We start from the raw sequence: 26224 nt of genomic DNA, 5'->3' as shown, positions 1-26224 counted from the left end.
GTTTAGTATTTACATTGGACACCAGTTTCATAATCACTGACTTATGTAAAAACTGGTGCAGAAATTCTATACATTCTGCTGGATTTTGACACCTGCCTTTTGTTTTGTAAAAATGATAAAGTTAAAAAAAATAAAATGTCAGTGTTGAATAATTAATTAATTAATTAATTAATTTTTTTGCCCTCACTCAAGGACATTTTTACATTTATCTTCAGATAGAGTGGGAAGGAGAGAGGGAGGAAGAGAGAGAGAGAAACATCGATGTAAGAGAGAGACATTGACTGGTTGTCACCCACACGACCCCAACTGGGGCTGGGGATAAACTGCAACTGAGGTACATGCCCTTAGCGGAAACGGAACCCAAGTCTCTCTGGACTGTGAGCAGATGCTCTAACCATTGAGCAAACCAGCAAAGGCTCAGTGTTGAATAATTTTAAAAATTAGCTTTTTTAGTCTGTTGATTTAACCTCCTTTTTTATTCTTGAGTTTTTCAAACACTTGGAAGTAGCATGATAAGAACTTTGAAGCAGGTTTGAATGAAAACTTCATCATTTATCATCATTACTTTTTTCCTGTGGGCAGTTCATGGAACTTCTTTGTGCTTGTTTTTCTTTTTTTACCTGTTTTATATATATATATACACACACACACACACACACATATATGTATGTACATATATATGTGTATATATGTATGTACATATATATGTGTATATATGTATATATATATAAGAATAGTTACCTCAGTGTTGTGAGAATTGAATGGGAAAATGTGTGTTAATTGCCTGACATCAGGCACTCAAAATAGTTAATCCTTTTGACCTTCCTTGCCCCTGTGGTTTCCATTCAGCTGCAATAATATTTACCAGGGCTTTTTATACCTTGGAAGCCTTGAGCTTGGGAATCTTTTTTATTACAGAACCGTCTGTACTTAGGCAGTTTTGCCTCATGAACTTCTATAACGAGATGTGTCCAAGTTTTGTGCTGTAGACTAAGTGCCTTAGCTCTACTAAACACCAGCAGTTAGTAATGATGGTCCCTTGAAAACTCACTTTGTACCTACAGATGAAAGGATTTACAAAACACTGATTTCCCCCCCAAATAACCTTTTAGAAACTAACTTGTTAGTTTTATAAGTAGAAGATTTTCTTCGTTCCTCAGATCAGTCCATGTCTCACATAGCTTCAGAGTGCCTCAGAAATCTTCTTCATTTATATAGAAGTGATATCATTTGTTATCAAGTAGTATGCCAGTAAGTTCAGTATTATTTATTTATTTATTCATTTATTTTTATCCTCACCCGAGGACATTTTCCCATTTTTTGTTCAGATAGAGTGGGAGGGAGAGAGAGGAAGAGAGAGAGAGAGAAACATTGACGTGAAAGGGACACATCGAGTGGCTGACACCCACATGACCAACCAGGGCCGGGGACAAACTGCAACCGAGGTATGCGCCTTTAGCGGGAACCGAATTCGGGTATCTCTGGACCGCAGGCTGAAGCTCTAACCACTGAGCCAAACTGGCCAGGGCAGTTCAGTTTTTAAAAAGATAGGCTGGATTAGGCTCCAGTAACTAAAACTCCAATATTAGAATAGCCTAGTACAGCAGAGGTTTATGCCTCTCTCATGCTGTCTGTCCAGCGGGATTGTCAGGGGGATCTGCTCATTGCATTCTCTTAGGGATATAGGCTGATGGAGCCACTATCTAGACATGTTATTCTGCTTTCTCCAAGGAAGGAATAAGGAGAGGTGGGGACTCATATACTGCTTTTAAAGCTTCTGCTCAGAGGTGGCACACATTATCTGTGCTCACATTTCACTAACCAAAGCAGCTTATATAGCCATGCCTAACTAACTTCAGAGGGGGCTAGAAAATGCAGTCTGATCATGTACGAGGGATGACTGGCATGTGTGTGAACAGTTCTAATGGCTACCACAGAGATGGAGTGGGGCTCTAATTCAGGTCTGTCTCCAAAATGCATTCTCTTAATTAACTCAGGAAATTAATAGATGCTTATCTTCAGGAGGTAAAAGTTGGAGGCCTATTACCAGAGGCATATTAGTATTCTCCTGTCTATGAAAATTTAATACTGTCATAAGATTGCAATAGAACCTTCAATTGTCTCAGTCTGTACATCGTCCTGGCTATGTTTCCTAAGTACAGTGATTCAGAATCCAATCCGTCCACTATGTTGACTCTGTAAAGTAATAGACAGTCATTTCCACATTTCCTCTCTTGTTTGAAGAGATTAAGATATTAAAAGAAATTATGAGAACATATCTAAGGGACTTTCTACTACAGTATCACGCAGAGCTTTACCAAGATGTTTGTCTGATGTAACAGAGCACTTATTGCAGTGGTTGAACCACAGAGGAATTTATTTTCTCCTGTAAATAAGAAATGCTGAGGGAGCAGTCCAGGGCTGAGGATGGATCAGAGAATCAGAGACCCACATTTATCTTACTTTCCTGTTCTTCATCATCACTATATATATATATATATTTGGTTTTAATCTTTATGTTTATTGCCCTGTGGTCACATAGTGATAATTCCACCTCTAAGAATCATGTTCCAGTCAAGAAGAAAGAGCAAAAGCCTCTGCCTGCTAAGTCTGTCCCATTTAAAGAGACTCTCTGGAAGCCCCACCTGAGGACTTCCACTCACATCTCATTGGATAGGCTGTGTCATTACAGAGTGTAATATCACTAGCTGGACACATTGCCACCTTGAATGCAATTTTTGATTTTTTAAATAAGGAATAAAATAATGGATATGAAGAAGCAACTTACCAGTGACTGCTAAAATTTGTAAGAGTTCATTGTACATTAAAGCTACTAAGCTCTTGCTAACACATGTTGTATACGTGGGGGAATACAGTTTTGTTTTATTTTTTTAAATCCTCACCCAAGGATATTTTTCCATTTTATCTCTAGGTAGAGTGGGAGGGGGAGGGCGGGGGGAGAGAGAGAGAGACAGACAGACAGACAGACAGACAGACATTGATGTTAGACTGGTTGCCTCCTGCACAACCCTGACCAGGTCCAGGGACGAACTACAACCAAGGTAGGTACGTTGCCCATGAACAGAATTGAGCCCATGACTCATTGGTCCAAAGGCCAATGCTCTAACCACTGAGCAACTGGCCAGGGCAGGAATACATGTTCATTCACATAGACGTTTTTATAGTTAAATCTATGAGTTTTTTTTGTTCCTTTTTAAAAAACAATCTGCTCAGTCAAGTGTTGCTGTTATTTAAAAGATTTAGATCAGGGGTCTCGGGTTCCAGGAAAGAATCTGACTCAACATTTGTTTAAAACACTGAAATCTTGGTACAGTATAAAGCACTGGTATAGTGTTTTTATTTAAAAAAATGTTTTAAATGTGAATAACTTAAGGAAAGGCATCTGCTCCCATTGTTTTAGAGTCGCCACCACCCTGTTACTCAATGGATCCACCAGTTTACACGCTTATGCTAAGTGGCTGGCCTGTAGATATTTAACTTTGGGCTGGTGCAGATACAGTTAGAATTATTTTGAATGCACCAAAACCTGGTGTCTAATTTGCATGTGTTCAGTCCTTAGACTAGTGTGTGTTAGTAAACCACTTACCCATTGCTGCCATCAGCTAACTGTTATCAGGTAGCAGGAAACTTGCATCCTTTTGTAATTGGAAATGAATCAACTAATCTTTATTATCTAAAGGTCTCTCATCATCTGCTTGTTACAGATTAAATTATTGTAATGGCAACAGTTTTTTTGTGGTGTTTGAATATCTTAATGTATAAAACTAAATTCAGACTTTATCACCTACATGGAAAATCAATGTGTCCTTTTTCTGGAATTAGTGGTATGTAAGGTATGAATTTAAACAAATTATTTATTTGGAAATCATTATATATTTATTAGAGTACTTATTGTTTTTCATAGTGAAATGCTAATAATAATAAAAACAATAATAAAGATAATAATGCTTGTTTCTGAAGAAAAAATTTAGACAATATATCATAACTTGTCACAGACACTTTTTTAGTTTAGTTTTTCTTTTTTCCTTAACAGACTTTGCTTCGGCCTCTTCAAGCTTTATGCTCTTTCCAGCTTCAGCATGGTGCTCAAATTCGCCTCAGCAAGGAACACCTTCTGAAAAATGGACTATATCCTAAGCCAATGCCAAAGAACAAACGCAAACTCCGGAAAATGGAGCTGTTAATGAACAGTGTTAAAATTTAGCACATGTGTTCTTTCGGGGCTGTTTATGGTGTCTTCCACCAACAGTACCAGGTTAGGTTTTCATACAACTTAAATCTGTAGGTTTTCTGACTGTTTAAAGAATGAGGGTTGCATAAGAAGGACGTAAATCAAATAGCCATAAAAGCAAACAAACAAAAATTATACCGACTCAGTAAAAAGCAAGATTTTATACTGTATTTACTTTTAAAAATGTGCCTCTAATACATTTTTTTTCAAATCCATAATATCAAATGGGGTTAGTTTTTGAGCTGGGTTAGAAGTGCTTATTTTAAAATGGAAGGAAATTGTTGTGCCTGTTTGGGACAGTAATGTTTCCATTTATCTTTTATAGATAATTAGGTGTAGATCTATAAAAGATGATGCCTACATCAATTTGCTATAGTATACACAAATTTTATAGATTGAAATAAGGAACAAAAAATAATGGTAATCAAGTAGTTTAGATTAAAATTACTTATTTCATAAAACAGTAAAACAGAATAAGGAAACTAAGTATATTTAGGGACTAAACTTGAACTCAGCTAATGTGATTAAATGTTCTATTAATGCCCCTAATTTTTTAATTAATGTATAATTGATATATAACATTGTATTAGTTTCAGGTGTACAACAATGATTTCGATATTTGTAGATTGTGAAATGATCATAATATGTCTTGTTAACATTCGTCACTATGCATAGTTTTTTTTTTTGTGATGAGAACTTTTTTTACTCTCTTAGCAACTTAAAAATATTAGGTACAGTGTTATTAACTATAATCATCAAGCCATACATCATGTTCCCATGATTTATTTATGTTCTAACTGGAAGTTTGTACTTTTGGACTCTGTTTACCCATTTTGCCAACCCTGAAACCCCATCTCTGGCAATCACCATCCTCTGTATTTATGAGCTTATTTTTTAAAAAATGATTCCACATATAAGTGATATCATATGGTATTTGTCTTTATCTATCTGACTTACTTAACATAATGCCCTCAAGGTTTATCCATATCACAGATGGCAAGATTTTATTCTTTTGATTGCTGATTAATATTCCATTTATGTATATAATATTTTCTTTATCCATCCATTGATGGACGCTTAGGTTGTTTCCATATCTTGGCTGTTGTAAATAATGCTGCTATGAACATGGGGTGCACATATCTTTTTGAGTTATTGTATTCGTTTTCTTCAGATAAATACCCAGAATTGGAATCGCTGGGTCATATGGTAGTTCTGTTTTTAGTTTTTTGAGGAACCTCTATACTGTTTCCATAGTGGCTGCACCAATTTCATTCCCACCAGCAATGCACCAAGTGTTCCCTTTTCCTCACCAACACTTATTTCTTGTCTTTTAGATTATAGCCATTCTGACAGGTGTGAGGTGATATATTATTGTGGTTTTGATTTGCATTTCCCTGATGGTTAGTGATGTTGAACATCTTCTCATGTACTTGTTGGCCATCTGTATGTCTTTTTTGGAAAAATGTCTATTCAGATACTTTGTCCATTTTTAAATCAGATTTTTTTTTTTTTTGCTATTGAGTTATATGAATTCTCCATATATTTTGGATATTAGCCTCTTACCAGATACATGTTTTGCAACATTTTTTCCATTTAGTAGGTTGCTTTTCATTTTGTTGATCGTTTTCTTTGCTGTGAAGAAGCTTCTTAGTTTGATGTAATCCTACTTGTTTATTTTGGTTTTGCTGTCAGATTAAAAAAAATTATTGCCATGACTGATGTCAGAAAGCTTACTGCCTATGTTTTCTTCTAGAATTTTTATGGTTTCAGGCCTTATGTTCAAGTCTAGTCATTTTGAGTTAATTTTTGTGTATGATATAAGATAGTGCAATCACAAGGTTGGCTCCCCTGGCAACCAGCCTCCATCCTTAGGTGCTTTCTGAAGATCACTGCATTGACATAAACGCAGACGTAATTGAAAGGAGTTTGCTGTGAATATCAATACACCTTTATTGCTCTTATCACTTAGGAAATTACAAGGATTTTAGGAGTTCTGTGTTAGAAATGGGGAATAAGACTGAATGTATATTTCTTGTTAAAAGTCACAATATCACAACTTGTAAGGATAGGGAGAGTAGGAAATGGGATGTATTAGGGAAGCCAATTGGTGAGTCTATATGATGATAGATATTCTGGGAGAACTGCATTTCTGATTGAGTTGAAGTTTGCATTTAGACATAAAGGTTTGATGGAATCCATTCATCCTGAGGTCAGAACATGTAGTAAATCTTTAAATCCTATGAGGGACTTTTTAAACTTCATAGAGGAATAATTGACACATATAATCATGTATTTAAAATATACGATGTGCTATACATAAACATTGTAGAATTATTACCAGGATCAAGATAATTAACATATCCATCACCTCATATAGTTAACATAGGTAATTTTTGTGTGTGTGTGTGTGTGTGTGTGTGTGTGTGATAAAATGCTTAAATCTAATATAATGATTTGATATTTGTATGTAACATCCATCACCATACATAGTTACAAATTATTCTTTTTTGTGATGACAACTTTAAAGATTTACTCTCAGCAACTTTCAAATATACAATGAATGCAGTATCATGTATAGTCATCCTGTTGTATGTACATTAGATTTTCAGAACTTCTTCTTCTAACTGATAATTTGTGTCCTTTGATCTACATCACCCTGTATCCCTCTACTCCTGTACCCTGGCAACCACCATTCTATTCTATGTTTCTTTGAAATTGACCTTTTTCTTTTAGATTCCACATGTAAGCTGTCTTTCTTTTTCTGGCTCACTTAGCATAAATGCCCTTCAGATTCATCCATGTTGTTGAAAATGACAGGATTTCCTTCTTAGTTATGGTTGAATAATATTTCACTGTATGTATTTACTACAGTCAATTGAAGGATATGTAGGTTGTTTCCATATGTTGATTCTTGTGAATAATGCTGCAATTAACATGAGGGTGCAGATATCTCTTCTAGATTCTGATTTCAATTTCTTAAATATATACACAGGAGTGGGATTGCTGGATCATGTGGTAGTTCAATTTTTAATTTTTTGAGGAGCTGCCATGCTGTTTTTCATAATGGTTGTACCATTTTACAATTCTACCTACAGTTTATTGGGGATCCCTTTTCTCAACATCCTCAACAACACTAGTTATCTCTTGTCTTCTTGATGGTAGCCATTCTGTCAGATGTGAGGTAATACCTTGTGGATTTGATTTGCATTTCCCTAATGATTAGTGATGATTGGTGGAGCAAGACCCAACTGCATGCATTTTATAAGAAGCACTAGGTACTTTAAAAAAAAAAAAATCTTCACCCATATGTCTTACTGATTTTAGAGAGAGTCAAAGGGAGAGAGAGAGAAACGTTGATGTATGAGAGAAACATCGATCAGTTTCCTCCTGTTTGCACCCCCACTGGGGTGTGCCCTACAACCTAGGTATGTGCCCTGGACAGGAATTGAACCAGCAGCCTTTTGGTGCACAGGATGACGTGCCAACCAACTGAATCATGTTGGCCAGACACCACCAGGGGCTTTAAATACAGGGTGGGGCAAAAGTAGGTTTCAGTTGTGAGGACATGAAACAGGGTTTATTCTTGTATTATTATGTATTACTTATTGTATTATGTTCCATACAAACAACTATATAAAGACAAGGTTAAAAGAACATGGATAGAAAAAAATATATACCATGTGGACCTTGACTTTCATTTTCTAATCCATCTCATTTATAATTCATTAAGTTTAACACATAGCAGGTGTCAGATACTGTTTTAAATATGTAAAAAAAATTAGCTACTTGCCCTGGCCGGTTTGGCTCAGCGGTTAGAGCGTCGGCCTGTGGTCCTGAGAGACCTGGGTTTGGTTCCCGCTAAGGGCGCGTGCTTCGGTTGCAGTTTGTCCCCGGCCCTGGTCGGTTGTGCGGGTTAAAAAAAAAAAATCTTCACCCATATGTCTTACTGATTTTAGAGAGAGTCAAAGGGAGAGAGAGAGAAACATCGATGTGAGAGAGAAACATCAATCGGCTGCCTCCTGCATGCCTCCCACTGGGAGTCGAGCCCGAAACCTGGGCACGTGCCCTGACCTGGAATCAAACTGGGACCTCTCAGTTCGTGGGACATTGCTCAGTCCACTGAGCCATACTGGCTGGGCAAAAATCATGTTCTTAAAGGAAGAAAAGCCAATTGTACAACCTGACTATCTAGTTCATTCTCTTTTTGTAGTTGTAAATGTCTACCAGAAAAAAACTGAATACTTTTAATCCTCGAGGTAGGCATCAGTAGTCTTTAGTAAATCTTTTGTAAGGAAACATATAACAGTTATATTTTAAATACGCTTGTTCGATTAAATATTTGTCTCAATTCTTGTGAGCTAATCATTAATTCCTTAATTTATCATGTCTCATCCACTTCTGTTTTGAATGGAGAATGGAATCTGATTTTTCCTCTTGAGCCCAGGATGTTGCTCTCAACATGTGGTGAATTCCTGTCAGAAGTGAATAAAAGCTTCATTAGATGTGTCTTATAAAGAAAATTAATTTTCTTTTCTTAACCTACTTCACTTTGTTATCATCAGAGTATAATTCAGAAAAAGGATTGTAATCTTTGTTGACAGGGCCTTCCTGCAGAGAGGTTGCTCCAGTTGCTGATTTCTACAGGAAAATGCCTTGCCTCGTTCATAATTCAAGTAAGATAGTGGCAAGCAATTGGACTGATCAGTGATTTCAGTGAGGAAATTGTGTTCGAACCAAAATATCCTATGTAAAATGTATGATATTCTTAATGCTGATATTTAATATTTAATAAATGTAGTCCTGAAGGGTAGTCTTTGAAATGCAAGTTCAGCTACCTGACTGGCATCTCTGTATGCCACAATTAGAGCTGTCAAAACGATATCTCTTAAAATAGAGCCAGAAGGAGCTTGGGTGCTTGTCATCTGGAGTTGTACCAGCATTACTTGATGTGAATACAGAGTTTCCCCAAAACGTGAGGGAAGGAAAACATGCCTTTTGGTTGTAAGTATAGCACTATACATAACATATACCAGTGGAATTTAATATATTTTTCAAGGCTAATGATGAGGTATTTTTCGTTAATTACTTAGATATTTGTGAATAAGCAGGCATAGCCAAAAATATTTATGAAGAAACACATAGATGAATATTTCCGAAATTAATTTATAGAACAAAGAGGGCTAAAATATATTTCTATAATATGGAAAAAAAATAGAGCGCTATATGAAGAATTCAAAAATAATTGTTTATTAATGGACAGCATATGTTTGACAGAACTGCTTTTAACTTTTTATCTTAAGAATGCACAGAGTAAGTGAAGTAAGGAATAGCTAATAGGTCTCTAATCTCTTCTTTCTGAAAAACATTTTCTCAAATGATCAAAATCTGAAATCTGAGTTTCCTGATTCACAAATAAAATTCTTGTCATTCATTACTAGGATCCCACTAATCAGTCATGCAAAATTGCAGTTTTACAAGACATAGTCCTTGCATCAACTTCTTGCTCCTCCTTCAATTTATTTGCTTATACATTTGAAAAAATAATCCAGAAAATTTTATTCAAAGCCAGGATCCTGATAGCTAGATTTAAAAGTTCTGATAGGAATTCTGCAACAGACTCTGTGGGAGCAGCTCAAACATGTCAATTGTAGATCTTCCTACTCCTTTCAAGTAGGAAATTAATGACAAAATCTGTATCATAATATCAAGTATTTTGCTCTCAGACTGGCTAATTTGCTCAAGTCAGGAAGAGAGGTAAGAGAAACATCAGTCCCTGCAATTGTGGAATTTTAAAATGTTGCCTTTTGAAGGAAAGGCTAAATTTATTGGTTACATTTTACACTTAAATTGAAAGCTTGCTGTTCACTCCCCAATTACTCCCCCTTGACTCAGTATTGTGACTGTCTCCAGCTGAGTGCAGAAGATGAACCAGCTAATGGTTAGTCATTGCATTAGAGTACAGGAGGGTCAGCCCCACTTGAGGAAAACTGTTAGAGAGTGAAACTCTCAGGACTAGCAGAAGAGGAGCTCCTAAGGGTACTTGATTGTTACAGTAGTAGTTATGCCACACAAAGGAAGTCCTGTTGGAGCCTGGGGCAGGCTGACTCATGCTGATCCTCCCTGTGCAGAATGGGTGCTCTGGATCCTAACCTCCTGTGATCTATATTAGGATTGCCTTTCTAGATGCGGGGTTTTCCTTACTGTATCTTTGGAGCTCCTGATAAAAAAAAATGCATGTGTTCTTTCAAAAAGACCAAACACTCATGACTGAGAAAAAATAAGTGTTCACTGGTTTACAAAGACCTTCATAAACTGGGGTAGCAGGAGAGAAGAGGGTATAAAGATAGTTCATTGCAAATTGCCTGCAATGCTGTACCTGTGAACCATCAGTCTTGAGAATATTAAGCCCCCCTACCCACCCACCCATACACTATCACAATTAGGTCAGGAGTTTATACATTGCACAATATTTTAGAAAGCTATCTGAAATTGCATCTAGAACCTAGATTGAAACTATTTTCATTTTCTTATAGGTGAGAAAATTATCTCTTGATTATTGATTTGATTTATTGAAGTATTCAATACTTTTAGCTGAGAATAAGGTGGAAATAAACCTCATTTTACTGTGAAAATATTTGGTCTTTTGAATTGAAAAGAAAACCCAAACACTTCACCATTTCTGTACATTAAGCCTGATTGGCCTTAGCATGAATTCTTCATGAAGAATTCCATTAATTGAGAGAAAAAGTCAAGATTTACATCGCTTATGAGTTGGGCTTAGACATTGTAAAGCTTTTATGAGTACTGGGCTTTTCTTTTCTGACTCATTTAGATACTGATCAATATTTTCTGTAACATTACATTGTTTTTGCCCCTCCCCCCAATTAAGTCCTCATCTTTTTGCTCCAAGTCTACAACAAAATAATTGCTAAACTTCCTTCATATTAATTTTATTTCACAGTTATCTTTCCTTTCATCTACATTTGACTCCTTAGTAATCCAATCTGACTTAATGAACTGTCTTATCTTTCCAGCATTTTCATGTTGAATGTTTTCTTGGATCTTGCATGTAATTAGACAACTTACCACTTCATATATTGTTGCTATATTTTTGCTATATTTTCTTCTTTATAACTCCTGAACAGGCTAATGAGCTTTACCTTAACTTCATCTGGATAAGCTTTTAACAGGTCAAAATATCTTTTAGCAAGGACATATTATTTTTGACCAGTATTATAACCAGTCAATGTTTTGCTGACCTGAAGTAGAGATGTACAATATCAAGACTTTATTAACCGATCTTGGCTGATCTTGAAGCTGTGACTGCAAGTTGTAATGTTGCAGCATTCTCTGCTATAATCAGTCTTCTTTCCTATAACAGAATAACTAGCTTCCCACTGTTAGCAGTGAATCCAGCTCAGTTTCTTTCACTGAACGCTGTTCTGTCACCGATGACTGAGAGTTATGACCCAGGAGAGGTGCTACTAAATGCATTTGTGGCTAGATTTCTGCCCTGCCTAAACCCCCATTTTACCTTCAACATTGAGAGTTGGGCTTGACCATATTTAAACCTCACAGACTCTCCTTTTATCCTTCTCATCTAAAGCCTAGACCCTGCTTTCTCCCTAAAATTTCATCTAAGTCCATTTGAAGGCCATGCAACCGTGTCCAGACACCCAGACACTCAGCCCTGTAATACCACATATTGGAGAAAACCTGGATGGGGGAGGAGCTATAAGAGATGTGAGCTCTGATTGCCCTTCACTTTCTGGGGCAGGGAACAGAAGTGTAACAGGGTTGAATGGCAGGCTCTGGGCAAGGAGCCCAGAACTTGGAATGTAGGACTTTGAAGATGAATTATTGTGGGAAGCATCAGCACTTCCTCTGGCATAAGCAGGAGCTGGAACCAAGCCTTAGGATTACAGCTGTATAACCTTGTGGAATGTGGGCTTCCAGCCTTGTTCTACCCCTTCAGCATTCTATATGGGCGTTTGCTAAATCATCCACCTACAGAAGGCCAGCCACCTTTCCATAGAGCCTCCCTGCATTCTCAGCCTAGTTCACCGTTCACTATTATCTCTCATACACTAAGTTGTCTGTTGAAAGAAGGAAAGGGCACATTGCCTTAATCTACTCCTAATCATGACCCTATATTCCTTTTACCAAAGTATTCAGTCATTAGCCTTAATGAAGGTGGTTGATGGGACATCACGACATCATGCTGTGGTACTTTCTGCCTCAGCTTTGTCACAGACGCATTTAAGAGAGTTGCTTCCTGATGGTAGAGATGGCGGAGCTATGATGAACAATTTATTTTACTTATGCAGATATGACAGACTGGTGAACCAGGAACTAACACGTTTTCCCCAACCTGCACACCATAATTAAAAAAATAAAAGTTGTCAACATTTCACATTGGGAATCTTGCTTAAAAATTCAGATTTCTTGCTTCTTTCAAAAAACCAGAAGACTGGGCCTCATTGAGCCCATATTCTTTCACAGCATCAGTCAAGTGGAGGTCAACCCTCTGTCACTCCCTGTAGAAAGGCATTTTTAGTCTCCATTTTTCCCCTCCCACAGTCACTTGTGTTACCTGCCTGGTTCCTATCTTTGTCTGAGCCTACAACTTTTGCTTAGAATCCTGCTAAGGATGTATCTCTTTGTAGTCAAAGAGGATACTAAGAAAAGTGTTTTCATTCTTTCAATAGTATTGTTAGGTTGTTGACTATAGTATAGCTGCTGATATATTGCTTCCACCATGTCTGTCCAATTGAACAGTGCAAAAATGGGACAGATTACCAGTCATAAGAAGATTGCTTCTAAGATTTTTCTTCAGCTTTTACTGTGGACATGGAAGTTTGCTAGAAGTATTAGTATACATCTTTGGTGGAAATCATATTCAGTATTTTAATGTGAACTGAGTTGCTGGGCTCACAATCTTCGTTTCTTAGGGCTGAGGCAGGGTGAGGACATACCCTGCTGCTTCTATTTGTGCTTGAAACATATTACACAATTTTGTTTCCAACTCCAGCACTTGAGGAACTTTTCATTGTGGAGGGATAATGAACAAATTGCTTTGAAGGGATAGTGTCTGCTGCCTTCAACAGACACCAAAGAATGTATAGTAACTAAGTTAAGAGTATAGTAACTAAATTAAGAATGAATGACCCCGTACTTTAAAAGTTCATTAGCTGCATCATAAGGAACAACAAAAAGAAGCCGGAGGCTAATGGAGCCCTATGAAACACTGGCTCTGACGGATGCAAGTCAGAGGCTGCCCACCTTCCATTGTTCTTAATACCTTCCTAGAATGTGTACACTTGGGGGTGGCCAGTAGGGGACAGTGAAGATGTGTGCCAGAGACTAAAGCAAAAGCGGTCATGTTTCTGTTGCTTTCCTGTACATCTGAGAACTTTTTACATGAGATCTTGATGTGTTGTTTTATATTTATTTTTACTCCTAAGTTGAGATAAGGTGTTAAAAGCATATGTTATAGAGTGAGCATCTGAGGAGGTAGTCTCATTTTAGAAGATGAATGTGAAAGTGTTGAAGTGGCTAGCTTTTCTGGAGAGTGGGTGGGTGTGCAGCAGCGAATGAGAGAGAATACTGTGGGGAGAGGGAGGGAGGGAGGGAGGGAAGAGGGCAGGGAGAGATGGGGAAGAAGAAGGAAGACAGTGTGTGTGTGTGTGTGTGTGTGTGTGTGTGTGTGTGTGTAGTGTTTTAGGGAAGAATTCAGACTGGATTGGAAATAACTTGGGCACCTCAGAGATGCAACTGAGTGTCGGGTGAAAAGCCTCTTTTGCCTTCTCTTTTACACATCTGCTCTCCTGGCGGCTACTGACATTTGCTTGTTTTTCATCTTTCAAGGAATGTCAACGTAGAATAATTGATCAAATCATTAAGCATCACTCAAAAAGATGGGGCAAATCACAGTTTAATAGACTTTTTGAAAACTGTTTTCTGAATGTGAAGTGGCCCCGAAGAGGCAGATGGGGCAGAGCGGCTAACGAGCTGTAAACAGTCCATTTCCAAGGCCGTGCGGGTATTTCAGTTTTGACTGAAGTCTACAAACACTGCACAGAAGTACCTGCTTCCTTTTTATTTTCAGCTTCTAGCACTAAGTTGCACTACATTTTGGATGCTCCAAACTCTGACTTACTTAAATCACCTGAAAATTCACATGGTTAACATAATTTTATATCCCTTTGAAAGCCTGATTCTCGAAAGGAATCCTGATCTTAGAAGGAAAGGAGACCTTGAAAAAATCACTCTGTGGACTTCAACTTCCCACCTAGAATTTTTATTTGGGTTAAATAAGAGAAATACAATCAGCAAGGAAAGTTCTGAAAGAATGGGTAAGACTCTAGGGAATGGGAGTAAGTCATAAATCATTCTTCCTAATAGAAAACCTGTGGAAGGGAGGAAGCACCAATTTCCCTCAGTTTGCTTTGTTTGTAGTAGGAGTTTTATGGCTGATTTATGTCAAATCACAGATCTTTTCTAATCCTGGTTTCTGGAGCTTCCTTCTCTCATGCACTTCTCTTGGGGTTACTGCTCATTCAGTGGTTGTGGAGTGCCCTGAAGCTCGAAGGCCAAGTCAGGCCTCCCATTTATTTTTGTAAATCCCTGGAATTAAGAATGTTTTTTTTTTTTTTTTAATCCTCATCCGAGGACATTTTTCCATTCTTTGTTCAGATAGAGCGGGAGGGAGAGAGAGGAAGAGAGAGAGAGAGAAACATCGACGTGAAGGGACACGTCGAGTGGCTGCCACCCGCACGACCAACCAGGGCCGGGGACACACTGCCACCGAGGTACGCGCCCTTAGCGGGAACCGAACCCGGGTCTCTCAGTACCGCAGGCTGACGCTCCAACCGCTGCGCCAAACCGGCCAGGGCTAAGAATGGTTTTTAAGCCTGGCTGGTGTGGCTCAGCGGTTGAGCATCGACCCATGCACCAAGAGGTCTCCAGTTCAATGCAGGAGGCAGCCAATCGATGTTCTCTCTCATCGATGTTTCTATTTCTCTCTCCTTCTCCCTTTCTCTCTTTCTAAAAATCAATAAAGGAAAAAAAAATAGAATGGTTTTTACATTTTTTAATGGTTGTAAATAATCAAAAGAAGAATAATATTTAGTAACATATAAAAATTGTACAACATCAAAGTTTCCGTTTCCAGAATTACATTTTTATTGGCACATGACCACATTCATTCATTTACATATTGTCTATGGCTACTTTCACACTACAATAGCAGAGCTGAGTATTTGCAATAGACACTGTTTGGTAGGTGAAGCCTAAAATATTAACTGTCTGGCCCTTTACAGAAAAGGTTTGCCAAACCCTGTCCTTAAAGCTTGGAGCTTAGGAAGAACACCCCGATGATCTTTCTAAAGATCTTGGCATCGATGACATTAAATCACCTAGAGCAATTGTAAAAATACAGATTCCCGTGTCTCAGTTCTACACTTTCTACTAAATAGAAATCCATGGAGTTGTGCAGACTGGAGTATTTATTTATTTATTTATTTATATTTTTTATCCTCACGCAAGGATATTTTTCCATTTTTTGTACAGATAGAGTGGGAGGGAGAGAGAGGAAGGGAGAGAGAGAGAGAAACATCGATGTGAAGGGACACATCGAGTGGCTGCCACCCGCACGACCAACCAGGGCCGGGGACAAACTGCAAGCGAGGTACGTGCCCTTAGCGGGAATCGAACCCGGGTCTCTCCGGACCGCAGGCCGACGCTCTAACCGCTGAGCCAAACTGGCCAGGGCCTGGAGTATTCATTTTTAACTAGTGCTCCAGGTGGTGTATTTCTGGGTATTGAGGACCCAGGATCTTTGCTTTGTACAGGGAAAGGAAACCGGGCTTCCGGATTCCTAGAACTGACTTCGTCTAGGCAGATTCTACATGAAATGTCATTACTGGTTATTTAAGAAGGCTAGAGCATTCTCTTTGAATTCTTCATTTTCTTTGACCCCTCCCCCCTTCTCTCTTGCAGAGCTTCTAGGAAGCCTTGCTATTGAAGTAAGATCTTATTTTATTCCAAAAAATGGTGGTCTCCAAAACGTGCATACGCAAGAGTTCATAATCTTCTCACTGCCAGGAACAAAATAGTAGAACTATTAGTGTTCCTCTGTAAGAAAGAAATGCATTTAAAAAGCTTAAACATTAAAAAGTTTATAATAGAAAAATAGCGTTTCCCAGATATAGCCATTACTACCCTCATTTTTCTCCCCAAAGGCTATTTCCTTTGTCATTTACTCCCACATTTCAATTTGATTTTTCTGTTGTAGACATTATCTGTTTACTTCAATTATGAAAGATGAGGGTTTTGTTCACCTACGTTCTGCTTACTCATAGTTTTGCCTTATGCCATGGTCTCAGTATGATTATATAAACATTTTGTTTACTATATAGTGCTTATATTATTATGGCAATGAATTGGTTGCTTTCTAGATATAGCTATCATCGTTGGACTTTTCTTCACCATCTTGGAATTAATTCTTTTGTTGGTTTCCTACTTTTTGTATTTAATGTCTTTCTTTTTCTTGCTTTTCTCCCTCATTTTGGTGGATCCCATTCTCTAATGGCTTCCTGATAAAAGATATGTGGGAGAGAAGCTTGGGAAGAACTTGCATGACTGAAAATGCCTTGATTGATAGTTTTGATGAGGATAGTATTATCGTTAAAAATTGTTTTTCTTCGTAAGGCATTGTTTCATCTACTTTTAACTTCCAGAGATGCTATCAAGAAGTCTAATGCCATGCTGATTCCTGATCCTTTGTTTCTCTCTAGAAACTTTTATAAATGTTCATTTTTTCTCCAGTGATCCTAAATTTTAGGATGATATGCTTTATTGTAAATCTTTCTTCATTTATTGTGCAGAGCCCTTGGTGGTTTCTTTCAATCTAGACACTCATTTTCAGCTTTGATAACTTTTTTTCTCCTATTATTTTTGTTTTAGTTCTCTCTCTTTTCTCTATTCTCTTTTTATGGGACTCATTAATTATATATGGAAACTTACACATTAATTTTAATTTTCTTATTTCTTTCCTGATTTCCATCTCTTTATTTTTTAGTTCTACTTTCTGTTGTAGTTTATCATCCTTATCTTCCAGTCCTTACACTGAACTGTTTTTTTGCTGATATTTTCATTTTCAAGATGTATGTCTTTCTTTCTTTCTCTTTCTCTCTTTCCTTTTTGTTAATCCTCACCTGAGGATATTTTTCCACTGATTTTTAGATAGAGTGGAAAGGAGGGAGAGAGAGAGAGGGAGAGAGGGAGGGAGAGAGAGAGAGAGAGAGAGAGAGAGAGAGAGAGAGAGAGAATTATTGATATGAGAGAGAGACACACACAGATTGGTTGCCTTCCGCATGTTTGGGGATTGAACCTGCAAACCAGGTACTTTACTGGGGAATCGAACCTGGCCCCTTTGGTCCATGGGCCGATGCTCTAACCACTGAGCAAACTGGCCAGGTCTGTCTTTTTCTATGACTATTTTTTTTTTATTATAACTCATTATTCTTATTTCTTGGATATAATATCTTCTTTCAAAGCTCTGATTATAGATTGCTCTTTGGAGTTGTTTGCCTTTTGTTTAAAATTGTGCTCTGAGTGCCTTTGCTTCTCTCAATTTTAGTCTCTGTTTTTTATGTCAGAGGCATGCCTCAAATTTCTGATTATTCTTGGCTGTTCATATTAAAGAATGAGACACTAAAAAAGGTAATGAAATTTCCATGTGTAGGGATGATGCTTATCTGTTGGTGAGCTTCATAATAGGGTAGTAAGGCAATGAACAGGTTTTTGTCACTCTGGAATCGCCAAATAGTGTAGCTATTCTTTTAGCAGTTTCATTTTCTCAGAGGAATTTCGTGTCTCATGCATGGAAGGAATAAACTTGACTTATAGTAGTAGTCTGGTTGCTGAGTAAAGGAAGGGGGCTGGAGGTCTCACCTTTTGCTATGTAGAATTTAACTTAATCACTATCAATAAAGTGCCTTACTCAGCCATGCAAAGCTTTCTGTAGAGCACACTTACTGTCTTCTGCTAGAATGTATAGGTTGGAGTGAGGTGTGAGGGGAGATATTTAGCCAAATGGAGTATAGACGGGTTTTTTCAACCAATTCTCACATTCAACTAAGATTTCTACACAGTGTCTCTCGATCCTAAGCCCTGAAATTAGTGTTGTGAGTTGACCTTTCTAGTCACTTTACTTCTCTTAGTCCCCTACCCCCACCCCTATTTCTTGCAAGATTTCAGTGTTGTCATCTCTATATCTTTAACTATCAGGGTTTTTGGGGGTTGGAAAGAGAGTAGTAATAAATTTATGTGTATAATCCACTGGTTTTTAATTTTTCTAAATGATCTTATTAAATGTTCTCTTTATTTTTCTAAATGATCTTATTAAAATTTTATATTAATATGTCTTATACTAATCTAATAGTAAAGAAAAATGTATATTTTTTATGAATACATATTTGAAGTTATACTAAAAATATTTACTGATGGAGATACTGGATAAAACACATTTAAAAACTACTCATTTTAAGCATATGCAGTTAAACTTTTGAAAAGTGTGTGTGTGTGTTAAAGTGAGGTTTCCTTAAATCAGAAATACTAAAAATTTTGGAAAATCAAAATGTAACGAAGTTCAGTTATATAGGTTTATATGCACAGAAAAGCAAATGTACTAGATTAATCACATGCATTTGTAGATGGTGACACTGAGTGGAAGTTTTAAGAATCCTATTTAGCTTCAATTTATAGGAGCATTTTCTTTATCATTAGAACTACTCAAAATTGAAATGTGCTACTTTGAGATTTTATTTTTACTTTAATAAATGTTTTTTTCTTCTTTCTTTTTATTATGGACATTTATGTCTAATCTCTAGAGATAATTGTACATGAGGTTTCTCTTTTGGGTGATTGATTAGGCTACAAAAGTTCTAAAGTTCCTCCAATGTCTAATATTCCGTAGATTTAAAATCTGATATGAAATTATAAAATATCATACTAGAGTCAGTTTTGAATAAGCAAGACATAATTCAGAGTAATAGTTACATATATAATATATTTTATGGTTATAACTTCTTTACTATTTATAGGTGAAGATTTGTCTCATTGGCATGACTTACAGAACATGTTCCTCAGTAGGGCTTACACAGAGCTTCTCGACACTTTCAAAATAAGGGTTTGTCTTAGTGGGAAAGATATCCATCCATTTCACTGGGCTCTTTTCTTGTGGAATGAAGTAATTAGAGGTCTGGCTTTAGTAGTATAGCACAGTGTAGTCTTATCTTGAGGACACATAAGGTTTATGTAATATCCAAACATCAGTCAATTAGACCAGTTACAAACACAAGTCAATTTTATGAGTCTACATGAGTCAGGCATTTGATTATCCTGAGAACACAGGGGTCTGGCTCTTTTCACTGAAGCTTTCCTTCTACAATCAATTAACTGCTGCCTCCTGTTCTGTGGACCCTCACTAATTTTGTTGCATGATCTGTCATTTCTTATCTGGTGCAAGAGGGAGACTCCTCTATAAATATCAACAACTGATGAGGTTAAAGGGAGCGCCATCCCTTCTGGGTCCATTGTTCTTAGGGTATGTCTGTGTGGAGGACCGTATGAGAAACGTGATGTCTAGTACGTTTTACCAGAGCAAAGTATAAGTTATAACTCTCTCTTTTACATACAACTAATTGTTGGACAGCCGACACCAGTATAGAAATGTATGAATTAAATTTTTATTTTGTTTATTCTTTAATTTTTTACATTATATTCTTCTTTGTGTAAAATCCTGCCTTTATGTGGAAATGGGGTTTAGAGACTTAATAAATAAATCACATTTGCCAGCTAAAAATCAGCTGGCGCCGTTTTATTTTGCTCTCAGTTTCTTTGTACCAAAAATCTTAGTGACAGATATCCAAGATGATGGCAGAGTAGGTGGATGTCACACTCACTTCCTCCCAGGGCCAAACTAGAATTGTAACCAAAATATAGAGCAATCAACCTGAAAAACTAACTGAAGACTAGCTGAAGAGAAGTTTTATAACCAAGGATTTACAGAAGAAGACACATTGAGACTGGAAGGAAGCACGGAGATGGGAAAAGGGCCAGCCCCACTCCCACGGGTGATGGCTGAGACTATGGGGATATCTCAGCTGCAAAGGTTCCCCTGAGGAGCGAGGGGTCTCAACCCCATGCCGGGCTCCCCAGCTCAGAGCACCAGAGCTGGGAAGAGTTGCCCACATAACATCTGGCTGTAAAAATTAGTGGGGATTTTGTCTATAGTCTTGAGTGACACACTAGATCAGATGGATTTAATTGATATCTTCAGAGCATTTTACCCCAAAGCTGCAGAATATATGTTCTTTTCAAGTGTACATAGAACATTTTTTTCTAGGATAGACCATAAAACAAATGTCAATAAATTTAAGAAGGTTGAAATCATAACAAGAATTTCTCTGGTCGTAGTGGTATGAAACTAGAAATAAATCACAAGAAAACACACACACACATACACACACACCCACAAAGACATGGAGACGAAATAACATGTTACTAAATAATGAATGAGTTAATGATGACATCAAGGAAGAAATCAAAACTTACCTTGAAACAAATGAAAATGAGAATACAGCAACCCAAAACCAGTGGGACACAATGAAAGTAGTCCTAAGAGAGAAATTAATAGCATTACAGGCCTATCTCAAGAAACAAGAAAAACCTCAAACAATCTAACTTTACACTTGAAGGAACTTGAAAAAGAACCACAAAGAAAGCCCAAAGTGAGTAGAAGAAAGTAAATAATAAGATCAAAGCAGAAATAAAAATAATAGATTCTAAAATACAATACAAAAGATCAATGAAACCAAGAGGTAGTTCTTTGAAAAGATAAACAGAATGACAACCTTTAATCAGACTCATCAAGAAAAACAGAGAGAGGACCCAAATAAATAAAATCAGAAATGAAAGAGGCGAGGTAATGATTGAAACTATGGAAATACAAAGGATTGTAAGGAAACATTACAAACAACTATATGCCAACAAATTGGACAATCTGGACAAAATGGATAAATTCCTAGATACAATCTTCCAAACTAAATCAGGAAGAATCAGAGAATCTGAATAGACAGATTACAGCTAGTAAAATTGAAGCATAAATAAAAAAAACTCCCAACAAACAAAAGTCCTGGACCAAAATAGCTTCACAGGTGAATTTTACCAAGTGTTTAAAGAAGAACTAATAACTCTCCTCAAACTATTCCAAAAAATTCAAGAGAAGGGAAGACCCCCAAGCTCATTTTATGAGGCCAGCATTATCCTAATTACAAAACCAGATAAAGACACTACAAAGGAAGAAAACTATAGGCCAATATTCCTGATAAACATAGATGCTAAAACCCTCAACAAAATATTAGCAAACCAAATCCAACAATACATTAAAAAGATCATACACCATGACCAAGTGGGATTTTTTCTGGGGATGCGAGGTTGGTACAATGCCCATGAATCAATAAATGTGATACATTGCATAAACAACATGAAGGATAACCATATGATCATATCAATAGATGCAGAAAAAAGCATTTGCTAAAATCCAGCACCCAGTTATGATAAAAACTTTCAGTAAAGTGGGAATAGAGGGAACATACCTTTACATAATGAGGGCCACATATGACAAACCCACAGCCAGCATCATACCTAGTGGGCGAAAACTAAAAGCATTCCCCTTAAGATTGGGAACAAGATAGTGATGTTTGTTTTCATCACTTTTATTCAGCATAGTACTGGAAGTCCTAGCCACAGCAAGTAAAAGGCATCCAAATTGGAAAGGAAGAAGTAAAACTGTCATTATTTGCAGATGGCATGATATTGTATATAGAGAACCCTAAAGATTCCACCAAAAACTACTAGAACTGAGAAATTAATTCGGTAAAGTAGCAAAATACAAAATAAATATCCAGAAATCAGTTGTTTTTTTATATACCAATAATGAAATATCAGAAAGGGAACATAAGAATCCCATTAACAATTGCATAAAAAAAACCCAACAACTTAGAAATAAATTTAACTAAGGATGTAAAAAGACCTGTACTCAAAAAATTATGGCACTGAGGGAAGAAATTGAGGAAACTACAAATAACTGGAAGCACATACTGTGTTCATGGATAGGAAGAACATCATTAAAATGTCCATACCTCCCAAAGAAATCTATAGATTCAACCCAATTCCTATCAAGATTCCAATGCGTATTTTACAGAACTAGAACAAATCTTCCAAAAATTTATATGGAACCATAAAAGACTCCAAACAGCCATGGCAATCTTGAGAAAGAAGAACAAAGTTGGAGGAGTTATGCTACCTGATATTAAAACTATACTATAAGGCCATGGTAATCAAAACATCATGGTAGTGGCATAAAAACAGACATATGATCTATGAAACAGAATAGAGAGCCCAGAAATTAAACCACATCTTTATGGTCAATTAATATTTAAGAAAGGAGGCAAGAACATACAGTGGGGTAAAGATAGTGTTGGTTTTGGGAAAATTGGACAGATACATGCAAAAAAATGAATCTAGACCACTTTCTTACACCAGACATAAGAATAAATTCAAAATGGATTAAAGAATTAAATGTTAAGACTTAATAACAAAAATCCTAGAATAAAACAGGCAGTAAAACCTCGGAAATTTCTCATAACAATATTTTTTCTGATATATCTCCTTGGGCAAGGGAAATAAGAAAAAAAAACAAAAAAACCCACCAAATTGGATTACATCAAACTAAAAATTTTTTGCACAGCAAAGAAAACAATCAACAAAATGGAAAGACAACCCACTGAATGGGAGAACATATTTGCCAAGGATACATTTGACAAGGTGTTAATATCCAAAATTTATAAAGAACTTACACAACTCAACACAAAAACAAAAACAATCCAATTAAAAATAGGGAAAGGACCCAAATAGACATTTCTCCAAAGAGGACATACAGATGACCAATAGGCAGATGGAAAGATGCTCAATGTCACTTGATGTCAGAGAAATGCAAATTAAAACCAAAATGAGGCATCACCTCACACCTGTCAGAATAACTATCTTCAATAAACCAACAAACACCAAGCGTTAGTGAGGATGTGGAAAAAAGGGAATCCTCATATATTGTTGGTGGGGATGCAGATTGGTGCAGCCACTGTAGAAACAGTATGAAGTTTCCTCAAAAAATTAAAAATGGAACTGCCTTTTGAACCAGTGATCCCAGTTCTGGGAATATATTCGAAGAAACCTGAAACACTACTTCAAAAGAATATAAGCACCCCTATGTTCATTGCAATGTTATTTAAAATAGCCAAGATTTGGGAGCAACCCAAGTGCTCACCAGTAGATAAGTGGATACAAAAAGTAGTGGTAGCTTTACACAATGGAATATTAGTCAGCCATATAAAAGAAGGAAATCTTACCCTTTGCGACAGCATGGGTGGACCTGGAGAGTATTATGCTCAGTTAAATAAGCCAATCAGAGAAAGACAAGTACCATATGATATCACTTATATGTGGAATCTAATGAGTGAAATAAACTAACAAACAGACTCATAGGTACAGAGAACAGACTGACAGCTGTTAGAGGGGAGGGTGGTTGGGGGCTGGGTGAAATGGTTAAGGGATTAAGCAAAAACAAAACAAAACAAAACAAACCCTCAGACACAGACAATGGTATGGTGATTATCAGAGAGAAGTAGTTGGGGGAAGGTAGAAGAAGGTAAAGAGCATATAAATGGTGATGGAAGGAGACTTGACAGGGGGTGGTGAACGCATCTGTATAATACTATATACAGATGATGTATTATAGAATTGTACCTGATACTTATATCATTTTACTAACCAATGTAACCACAATAAAATTCAATAAAAATAAAAAAGTCTTGTGACTTGTTTAAAACAACTTTGGCCTAATCTTTTAATTAGTATAAGCAATTAATACATTTACTTAAAGTATAATGCTGTTTGTTTCATAGTATCTGTTGTATATCATTTGGATCTCTATATCCATTTCCCAAATCATCTAAAATTTGTTTGTTTTTTTGCTTACATCATATTAAATTTCTATAATAATTTTAAGAAAACATTTTTAAAAACTTAGCTAAATTATATGTTATATATTAGACACAGAATGAAGAATTCACTGGAATGAACTTATTGCTGAATGAGCTATCCAAAGTGTGATATAATCTAACACTGCTGAATACCTCTCTCCATCTCGATACCTTATCACCTAAGGCTAAACTGAAATGTGACATTTATAAACCATGATTCATTTAGATCCAGAAAAGAAAGTTGGACATTGTAGAAAGGGAGGACTTTGTATGCTTAAAAGCTCTGACTCACTTTTATTTTGATTCTCTTTCATAATATCTGTGAAATGGAGATACTAAGAATTTAGTCCTCACCTGAGCCTGAAGAACATCTTTAGCTTCTGCCCAACACTTACTTGTACTCTTACTGGATAAAATAATGGGCAGGTCCCCGAACATCCTGTTTTATTTCTCGTCTCTGCAACCCTCATTGTTTCCTCTACCTATTACAATCTTTCTTCTTAGTCTGCCTGGCCATTTTTCAAGACAAAGTTCATGTGTTTTCTTTCCTGTAAAACCTCTGACTAAGCAAAGTAGAGAACTCCTGCCTTTGTGTTACTACCTGTCAAATATTACAGCCCTTGTCATACTATGTAGTTATTTTTATTAACTCATGAGTCATTCCTTCAGGACTGTGCACTCTAAGTGCTCAATAAATGTTGAATGAATGTTATTTCTTATGCCTAGAATGTGTTGGATCAGTTATCAATTGCTGCATAAACTCTCTAGATTTATGGGTGAAAGCCACATAAATTTGTCTGCACAATTTTCCCATTGTTCTCACTTGAGTGCATTCACATGGCTGTTCTTGGCTGGCAGTCTGACTGTGATAAAGGGTCAAATTTGACCTCACTCATGTGTCTGGTGCCTCAACTGGAATAGTGGGGATGACTGACCCTTTTTCTCTCTTAGTCCTCTTTCATCTGGGCTTCTTCACATGACGGTGGGCAAGTCCTGATGGACAGATGCCATGAGCCTCCATGGTGTTGTAATGGCTAATATTCTCTGGTCACGCTCAGAGTCATGTGGGAGAGGACTATACAAGGGTCTGGATACCAGGACCCATGCTTCACTGGGGCTACTAGTGTCACAATCGAGCATGTACACTTCCCTCCATTGTCTAACTGTTAAGTAACTTTTGTTCAGAACTCCGTTTGATCATCTTTCTTTTTTATAAAAGCCTTCATGTCCTCCCCAGAGCTTTTCTTGTGCATCTCTGTTGTGAATGGGGCGATCTTAAATGGTCTCTCTTGGGGTCAGCGATGAGAGCTCATCCAGAACCTGGAGAATATATTCATTTATACTTCGCTTGTTCCAAAAGAAGTTAAGTCAGTAACTTGGAAATAGAGGACAGAGCGTCGCCTTGGAAAGTTTAGCTGTATAGCCTATAAGGTCTAATACATATTGTCAAATCAGTCCTTACTGAAGGTATTATTTTTTTAAATTTCAATTTTGAAAAAATAAATGCCCCAAATCCTCAATACTCTGTGAAAGTAGGGTTCAGGGCGAAGGGTGCTCTTACATGCTGTGGGATGGAAACTGAAATTGCAGTTTTTCTGTAAAGTAATTTGGCGTTCTGTGTTGAGACTTTAAAAATTTCATATTGAGTCAAGTCCAATGATTTCACTTCCAGAAAATCATTCTAAGGGAATAATCAGAGATGATTTTGTGCAAAGTTGTTGATTGATGCATTATTTATTCAGAGTAAAGGGAAAAATTCAAATTGGGAAATGATGAAATTATGGAACAGTTATATAATGAAATATTATGTAGCCAATAAGAAGTGGTCTATAGGAAGAAATTGTTAACTTGGGAAATTGTTTAC

General features: G+C 36.9%; 1 protein-coding gene across 1 annotated transcript in view; it reads left to right on the top strand.

Moving 5' to 3' along the window:
* Positions 1-4557, top strand: part of DTWD2 (DTW domain containing 2) — a 91724-nt gene extending 87167 nt beyond the window's left edge. Inside the window, exon 6 of the mRNA XM_036279276.1 lies at positions 4055-4557. Coding sequence (XP_036135169.1) covers positions 4055-4225 — 171 coding nt within the window. The 3' untranslated portion in view covers positions 4226-4557. The remainder of the gene's footprint in view (positions 1-4054) is intronic.
* The last annotated feature ends 21667 nt before the right edge of the window (positions 4558-26224 follow it).

The sequence above is a fragment of the Molossus molossus genome, unplaced genomic scaffold (genome assembly GCF_014108415.1).
Source record: "Molossus molossus isolate mMolMol1 unplaced genomic scaffold, mMolMol1.p scaffold_m16_p_3, whole genome shotgun sequence".
Taxonomy (NCBI): Eukaryota; Metazoa; Chordata; class Mammalia; order Chiroptera; family Molossidae; genus Molossus; species Molossus molossus.
Note: the sequence above shows the minus strand (reverse complement) of the source record. Positions and strands in the feature narration are given on the sequence as shown.